The sequence below is a fragment of the Dipteris shenzhenensis genome, chromosome 33 (genome assembly GCF_047967505.1).
Source record: "Dipteris shenzhenensis isolate YYH24624 ecotype China chromosome 33, Dip_SZ_1.0, whole genome shotgun sequence".
Classification (NCBI taxonomy): Eukaryota; Viridiplantae; Streptophyta; class Polypodiopsida; order Gleicheniales; family Dipteridaceae; genus Dipteris; species Dipteris shenzhenensis.
The window spans coordinates 15,678,576-15,687,473 of record NC_141628.1 but is presented as its reverse complement, the minus strand read 5'-3'; the positions used below and the strand labels follow the sequence as shown (position 1 = coordinate 15,687,473).

At 38.5% G+C, this 8,898-nt stretch overlaps 1 protein-coding gene across 1 annotated transcript; it reads left to right on the top strand.

The window, feature by feature from the left end:
- Positions 1-7,468: 7,468 nt before the first annotated feature.
- LOC147879740 (uncharacterized) lies at positions 7,469-8,255 on the top strand. Its single transcript, XM_087371594.1, has 3 exons — positions 7,469-7,579; positions 7,774-7,826; positions 8,082-8,255. The coding sequence occupies exons 1-3, from the start codon at positions 7,480-7,482 to the stop codon at positions 8,253-8,255; spliced, it is 327 nt and encodes a 108-aa protein (XP_087227720.1). The 5' UTR covers positions 7,469-7,479.
- The last annotated feature ends 643 nt before the right edge of the window (positions 8,256-8,898 follow it).

Sequence of the window (8,898 nt, the reverse complement as noted above, 5' to 3'; positions counted from 1 at the left end):
AAATTATAAATTCTTTCAAGCCCAATAATTTTGTTTTTGAACAAGAAGTTTATTATGATAAGTTTGACACACACATGGTGTCCCAAAAATACTACAAGGGAAAAAATGTAGCTCATGTTGGAAGCCTAAGGGCAAGAGGCATCTCTTCCATAGGCCTCATAGCCAAGTCTCCCTCACATTCTATTCTCTTAAAGATATCATTGGTCTCTGCAGGTGGCTTTCTCTGATTGGTAATGTGATGCATCATTTGTTCATGCGCATGACACTTAATGGCATTAATAACATGAGAGGGAGGCGTTTTTTGATCATTCTCAAGATAACCCCAGGCATCTTCAAAAAATTGAATCATCTCAACAATGATCCATACCAATGCATAGGTATTTGCATGGCATGTATATCTGCCTCTTAAGGCTACTTCTTGTAGCTCCGGTGCAAGCCCCTTTTTTCGCCCATTCTCTTCCTCTTTCCTGTGAACTCTCTTAGCAAAGTTGGCATATGTCTCCAAAGACTGCTTCTTTAGATGCTTGAATGCCTTTCCACTCTATGAGAAGTCCATGGTCATCCCTCGACATCTAGACTTTCCAACAAAATCCAATAAGATGTTGCCCAAGTGCAAGTCTATGTGCATCCACCTTCCTGCGCGTAGCATTCCCAAACCATCCACAATTGCATGGATGATATGGAGGAGATTCTCACAAAAGACATTGATTCGAGCAATATCTTCCTTCTCCAATGTATCTTGGACTTCCCTGCTTATTGTAGGCATCACATCTGCTCCTCCTCTTAGAACATGGTGGAAGTAGCGTGTGAACCTGCCCTGGTCCACTGGCAAAATTTGAAGGAACTGCAACAAGATACCGCCATTAAAGTATGTTGTGATGGTCCAAAGTGGCTCTTATCGGGTTGATGCAATCACACATACAAGGACTGGGTGTAAAATTTGCATGAGTTGTTCTCTACTTTATTCTCATGTACACGTCCCAATATTTCTCTTGTACTTCTTTCCGGCATATACCACCTGATATTGCAACCCTGTAGCTCCTACCAATCGCACTTTAAAAGTAGTGCCATAGGATCCTGAACCAAATTTCTCACCAACTTGGATCTCCCTCTCTCTGACATAGGCTAAGATTGACACTCTGTCTATGTTACTAGCCATGTGTTGTGCCTTTTGAACCTCATCACCTCTCAATGGTTGAGAGGCTATAGAGGCTGGTTGCTCTTCACTTGTAGCCAAGGACATAGCTCACCCATAAGCTGTTGCAGCCTTCTTTTCCCAGCTCTTAGCCACTATGACACGGTGATCTAACACAACAACCTTACTCTCGTGCTTGGCCCATACACCTGTACATTGTGTTAATTTAAAGACATCAAACTCTTGTGCAAGAGTAGGGTCTACAGTGCATGCTTTGTTGAAGTGGGTCTCTGCATTCCTAATAAAGCTCTCAACCCAAAGCATGGCATTTGTCTCCCATTGCACCTGGCTCGCAAGGTTATCATGACGTTCAGACTGCAAACTAGTCTTAGCATCATCAAGAATCCTCCTCTTCATAGTGCTAACTCCCTCTAAACTAGATAGGGTTGATTCCATCTCACTCTCCTCCATGTTGCACACTCTAGTAAAAAAAATCATCCTGAATTCTTCTCATCACTCTCTTGCACTCGCCCTTACTTAGCTCTTCCCCTTCTTTCCGCTTAGTGCCGGTGGTTGAGGCCATGCTTGTGATTAGATCTTGATGTGTGTGTTTGAGGAAAGCTTTCTCGCTTGACACTAGCAACTAGCTGTAGTTGCCACACAATATTGAGTAGACAAGCATCTGACAATAACTCCAACCCTATGCATTCTTAAAATTTTTAATTACATGAAATGCAAATGAGTTATCATGCTGCATGCATTAATGCAAAGTTTGAAGATCAATAACTTTCAATGCAAGAAATGATTCTTTCAATGCATGCATGCAACAAATTACTCTTTCAATGCATGCATGCAACAAATTATTATTTCAATGCATGCATGCAACAAATGATTCTTTCAATGCACGCATGCAATAAATTATTCTTTCACTACACGCATGCAACAAATGATTCTTTCAATGCACGCATGCAACCAATGGTTCTTTCAATGCATGCATGCAACAAATGCAATGTAATTTCTTAAAAATTTTGATTAACCCCCCCCTTTATGTGGAGGGCTAAGGAAACCTAGTTCCAGGTCGTGGTTCCAACTAGCCCCCTGTCCTATTCAAGATGTGGGACCAAGAACCACTTCCTAGACCAAACCCCTCGGCCAAGCCTTGGAGAGAGGAGGATTTTTACCTCTTCTCAATCCACTGTTAGTGAAAATGAAACCGGCAGTTGGCATATAGTTTGGGGTGGTAGTACTACCCCGGTAGTTAAAGGATTACCGCTAGTAGTGCTACTACTATGAGCAGTAATCCTTTACCTACCGGCGGTGGTAAAAATACTCGCGGTATGGTTAATACTACCGCTGGTCTTATTGTGTAAATCTATCGGCAGTAGTATGAGAACTACCACCAATAGTGTTCTTGCTACCGCTGGTATGTATTCGGTTTCCAAGGTAGGGCCACCTAATAGCATAAAGGCATGATTGTATCTGTGAATGCATGAAATATGTCATCACGATCGTAATCACAAGAAAATTCACATGATTATGTGAATATGCAATCCTTGGTGGTACCATTTAATCCTAATATTTTTATAGATGGCATCGTCCTTTAACCATACCCTACTGAGGTACTAAAGGGACACTAAATTGGGGTGCATCAAGGGCAAGTTGCTCTACATTGATCCAAATGGGGAAAAAAAGAAAGTACAATATTGTAAAAGATCATACTACCAATTTTGGTCCCATCAAACGTACAAATCCTCACATCTAAATGATGATATCATTTTTTAAATCGATAGCCCACCTATATACCAATTAAGTAGGGTACGTCAAGGGCAAGTTGGAATACATTTATCTAAATGTAACAAAAGTTGGTATGGATTTATTTAAAAATATTTGAAATAATAATCATCCATACCCCACAATTAATTAGATGGGATTGTTCTTCAATACATACCCCACCTAGGCACTACATTGTGGTGCTTCAACGTAAGTTGGACTATATTGAACCAAATAAATAAAAAATTAGTAAGGATCTATAAGATAGGATAAATTTAAAGGCTGACAATATAATTGATGTCATGGTTTTTTAATCCATACCCCACCTAGGTAGTAAATTGGCGTGCATCACAAATAGTTGGTCTACATTCATCCAAATGGAACAAAACTTGGTATTTGGAGGATTTTGAATATAGTGAAAAATCCTACCAACTGTTTTGACATTCATGCATACAAAGAATCATATTATAATAGATTTCATCAGACTTTAATCCATACTCCATTTAGGCACAACATATGCATCCGGTTGCTTCTACTCATAAGGGTTGGATGGGTCTGATACTTTTCAAAGGAACTGATGAGAGTATGATCCATATTATCTCAAAGTTTAATATGATGCAGATATCATTTTCATATTAGGTATGTAGATTTCCTTCTTTTTTAATCATGCATCGTGCATGTATTAAAAAATATGCATCAATATGCTTATACTAGTGTGTATGTCTCGTGTATGTATACAATGGTTATTATACCTTGAGAATACCTTGTAGAGCCCTTAAAATGAGTAATATGCATGTTATCTCAAAGTATAATACTTCTCAAAGGATTTACAAACAGTAATATACAAGTTATGTAAAAGTTTAATGTATTCAAATTTACAAGGTAAAACATTCATGTTTTTGTGTTTTTTAATCATGCATCATGCATGATTGTTCAAAAAAATGCATCCGTGTTCTTCTACCATATATGTGTGTCCAATTGATAGGGTACTTTGCAAAGGATCTAATGTGAGTAAAATATGTGTGCTCAAAATTTGAACATGTGTATTTTGGTATTTTGTTTTGTGCACTAGGCATGTGTGTTAAAAATTATGCATGGGACTACTTCTATCATAGTGTATGTGTCGAATGGGTATGATACATTGTAGACTCTTTAATTTGAGTGATATTAACGTTCTTGGAAAGATTTATGTGGGTCGCATATCATTTTCATGGTTGTACACGTTTTTCCTTGGTTCTTACCCCCCATCATGCGTTATAAAATTTGCATTAGTGTTTTTCTAAGATATGTGTATGTATATGATAGCTCTGATACTTTGCAATGTCATAATGTGAGTAATGTCCATGTTTCCATAAATTTTGATGGGTATGATACTTTGAAAAGACACAATGTGAGTAATATCCATGCTTTCATAAATTTTTATGTGGCTCATATATCATTTTTTACCACCTGTGTATTTGCATGTTTTTGTCATGCATAATACATAAGTGTTTAAAATATGAATTGGTGTGCTTCTGTCATATGTGTATGTATTTAATGGGTATGATACTTTGAAAAGGACATAATGTTATTAAGATCCATGCTCTCGCAAAGTTTTATGTGGTTTGATTATCATTTTTATGGAAAAACATGCATATTTATGTAGTTTTATCGTATATCATGCATAACTATTACAAGTCAAGCATTAGCGTGCTTATACTGTATGTGTTTGATGGGTGTGATGCTTTGTATAGGCCTTAATTTTAGTAAAAAAATTCATCCCAAATTTTATGGAACTAGATTTATTACCCTAAATGTTGATAAAAATACTAATGTTTATTACTATTATAATAATAGCTTCATCTATGTTTATTTTGATGCGGACATATTTTATAGAGGCCTTTTCGGTGCATTTTTTGTGTCCATCAATTTTTTTACGGGACTCCTATATTGACATTCTTTTTATTTTAAAAGTATTTTTGGCTCAACTATGTGTGCTTTCTTTTTGTACATGCATGCATACTGCATGGGTATTCATAGCATTTTCTAAATCCTAGTGGATGGTTGATGATCAATTTGTTAGAGTCTTTTCACCACCATCAGTGTGTTTAATTAATATATGCACATTTCATGAAGTCATTATTATGTTTTGTTGCAGATGACCTCAAGTGCAATAGATTTTAATGAGCCACCATGTATGGGAGCCCTATATGTTGAAATAGTACCTTGTGATTGTGCATGATGGAAGGGTGTGATAATTGAAAAGTGCACTTAAACCATGACACATATTCAAGATTATAATCACTGCTAACCTCCATCTCTGGTTTCTTTGAATGAGGAGACCTATGAAAGGTTTTGTTATGGTTCTTTCTCTTCAATATTGAAGATCATAATTGCTTCTAATGTCCACCTTTGGTTGCTTTGAATAAGGAGACCTATTAAAGGTTTTGCTATGGCTCTTTCTCTTCAATAATTTTTGGTTGAAGAACTTTACTAGCTTTCATGGATGATTTTTTCCTATTAGTTTCGTTAAGAGGCACAACTTTTATATTGGTATCAAAAGTTTGTATGCCCTAATAAAATTAAAGGTTTGAAACATTTTCCAGGATTTGAAACTTTAATGAGGAAAAATTTAAAGTTTCGCCAACATTTACAACTTTTTCTTCAAAATTAAAAAGAAAGAAAATTGTAATATGTTCTATCATCATTGTGAAACTAAAAAAACTAGCTTGGTAAACTCTCACCAAGATTTTATATTAATATATAAGTATAGCTTCGCTAAAAACATTCCTACTAGCTTTTTCACCCACCATCTCTAAGAGGGAGAGGAGATAGTTTCAAGTGCTATGTGTGAGCATGCTGTACAATATCACCCCATGAATTTGAACTACTAGTAGTAAATGAGAGGCACGTTCTAAGGGAGTAGCATGAGATGATCCCAAGTTCCATGGGTCCAATGAAGAGGAGCATGCATTGAAGGAAGATGGAAGATCGAAACATGCTTGCTTTACCCCACCTTCTGTAGAGGCATATGAAAAGGGTCTACATAAGGATGAGCAAACACTCAATGAGGAAGAAATTTCCATGAGTCCCAAGGAACAGAGATTAGGACTACACATGACCACAATGATCTTAGAGGGGCAAGTCAATCGCTTCTTGCAACCAGTTACGTATGGTCCCAGAAGCATGACCACCCTCTTTCAATAACTCTTTATCATATTTGGTTTTCGACTACCAAGCCATCTTCCAATGTTGTTATTGAATTTGTTTTGCAGGTTACTTCAGACATTGCTTTCAAAAGGAATACCATCCCATCATCAACAATAGAGGCAAACATAATTTTTAGTGCATTGGGAATGGAGTATACCTCAATTCATCCACATTCGAATGATTGGATCCTTTTTCAGGGTACAAAGAGTAGACTAGAACTTTGTCCAAACCACGATGAATCATGCTATACGGAAGACACACAAGGTTTAGAGGTATCAAAGAAGGCTTTATGGACGTACATGCCCATCTTGCTACACATAAAACATATCTTTCAATTGTGGATCACTAGCTCAACATATGGACTACCATGCGCAAAACCATTCCATGAATGGAACCTTGAGAATGTCAACTGTTTGAGGGAAAGGCATGGAGGAAAAGTGGCAAGAATTCAAGAATAATCCTTGTCATCTACTGCTTGGATTGGTAATGGATGGTGTCAATCCATTCGATCATCAATCCAATTCTAGCTGTCTACTTCGCGAGTGGTAGTGGTACACTATAATATTCCTCCATGTTTCACTATATAAAGAAGGGACATCCAATGTCAACACTTATTGTCCCTGGGATGCATAATGTTAGCACTTATTGTCTTCAGTTGAGCTCATGAAAGTCCCCATCAACGTTATGGACGATGTAGGGCAAGCAAGATACGCCTTTAAGCATAAATATCTTTGGTTCTTAATTTTCATATTAGGATGCACTTAATACCCCAAAGAAGAACCTGAAAAAAGGGAACATTTCTTGAGATGTACATAACCCAAGCATAACCCCAAAGAAAAAGGAAAGAAGGGGAAAAAAATCATGTTAGGATGTACTTAAAATCCCAAAGGAAAGGGGAAATTTCAAGGCTAGGGACGAGATTACGAATTTTGAAATGTAATGGTGTGTGTGCGCGACAAACTAGGACCTTTGAAAACCTACTAGGACAATGTCCATGAGGTGCGTATTTTCCCTAGGACAGCAAAATAATTTATCTAGTGCAAGTGGCTTTTACTTTTACTAGTTTTTCGTATATTTTTGTTTATACCGGAAAGAGATTCCACTCGGCTACTCTTGTTAAAATCATGCTCATGAAACCTAGTCTCGAAAAATACAGAGATCCTGCAAATGGGCGATACAAAAGGTACATGAATTATTATCATGTCGGAGAATTTTCTCGTATAAATACGGTTTCAAACCTTCTTGGGAAGCATTGATTCCTGCAAACTTGTCTTCCCTTTGATGCATTGGCCTTCTTTTGAATCATCTTTTCTTGTGCAAACTGCACCTGGCATCGTCGCTTGGATTTCCGAGTAGTAGGCACAACCCATTCGCACTATATCGATATGAGGCTCCTCAGCTCTATAAAGTTTTCGATTGTAGTGTCGTTGGTTCTACTAATTTTGATACAGTATCATGTTGCCAACTACAACGGTCCTTTACAATGTAAGTGCCTAGTTCTTTGGGAAGCACGATTCGTCGTTGTTCCTACAAAAAATCCGAGAGCTTAGCTAATGTCTCTGCATTTCTGGGTATTTTGGAAGCGTACTCATCTTCCCTTTTTTCCAGCCTGTTTGGCCCGTAGGTCGTCGCACACCTACGGAGATTGTAGCCCATTTGACGAGTTGTTTTTTTTTCAGCTTCAATAGCACAAGAAGTGGAGACTCAGCATGTTAACGACACCAAGAAGCTGGTTTGCACTTATACTTTCTACTGTATAGATTCCAATTTTTGTACATCAGCCTAAGATCAGCATGCCCTCCAATAAATACTGTCTAAATTTTCTCTGGAAATAAAAATAGTGTCTAAATTCACCTCGCTAGACATGTCACGATGTCCGACGTTCCGCTCTCTGGTTTAAAGATGCGGAGGAAGGTTCCCTTTCGTAAGTAAAACAACGGAATCCATGTAGGATCAATCTCAGAGGCCGTTTTGGTTTTTCACGCAGAACGGCAAGCCTGTGGCAACAAACAGGAAGCTCGGGTTGTTTCTAGATTACGTTCCTGCAGGACCAAACACGAGCCATGACCCCCCCGGCAAGCACAAACCCAAGATGCCTCTCCTCGGCGGAAGTGATCCCCCAGCAGCCATAAACCCTCCGCCGAGTCCGCCTGCGACTTGAAAATTGCTATGGTTGTTGCCCGTGCCCATGCTCGCTTTCCCGGTCGACCACTGTACACCCCGCCTGTATGCATATAGGAGTGTTACTAGATTTATCCTAGTGCCTTCCAATGTAATACTACTATGATTGTTGTTTGCTACTACAAGCATCTCCGTGGCCTCATAAAGATCAATGGCCGCCCCATTGAGATTGTTGAACCCAAAATCCTTTACTTCAAAAGTATGCACTTTGGTTCTATAAATATTTCCAAATCCTAAGCATCGCAATTACTTTGCTGCTGTCGAGCATCTGAATAAATTTCGTTTCCCACTTCTTTATCTTCCACGAAGTATAAGCAATCGCAATATCCGACTGCGCGACGCAGATATGCGTCTTTGCTTTACAGTAATATAACCCCTCTATCCTTCGTCTGAATTTAATGAGAAGTAGTAATTTGTTCACGAGTCGCGCTCCCTCCCTCGCACCCTTCGCTCTCTCTCTCTCTCGCGCGCGCGCTCTCTCTCTCTCTCTCTCTCTCATAAAACTTCCCCAGTAAAGCAAATTGCACGCAGTAAAGAGAGGCTACTTGGATTGCCTTCACATGCCATTGTACGTTTGATACTTCTCTTTCACGTCCCATTGGCCCATTATGTACGTTAATATC

Bases quoted from the DNA above. Each gene is read 5' to 3' on its own strand.
- LOC147879740 (XM_087371594.1), top strand. From the start codon at position 7,480: ATGAGGCTCCTCAGCTCTATAAAGTTTTCGATTGTAGTGTCGTTGGTT. The intron at 7,580-7,773 runs GTAAGTGCCTAG...TTTTTTTTTCAG, and splicing joins CTACAACGGTCCTTTACAAT to CTTCAATAGCACAAGAAGTG. The intron at 7,827-8,081 runs GTTTGCACTTAT...TTTTTCACGCAG, and splicing joins TTAACGACACCAAGAAGCTG to AACGGCAAGCCTGTGGCAAC.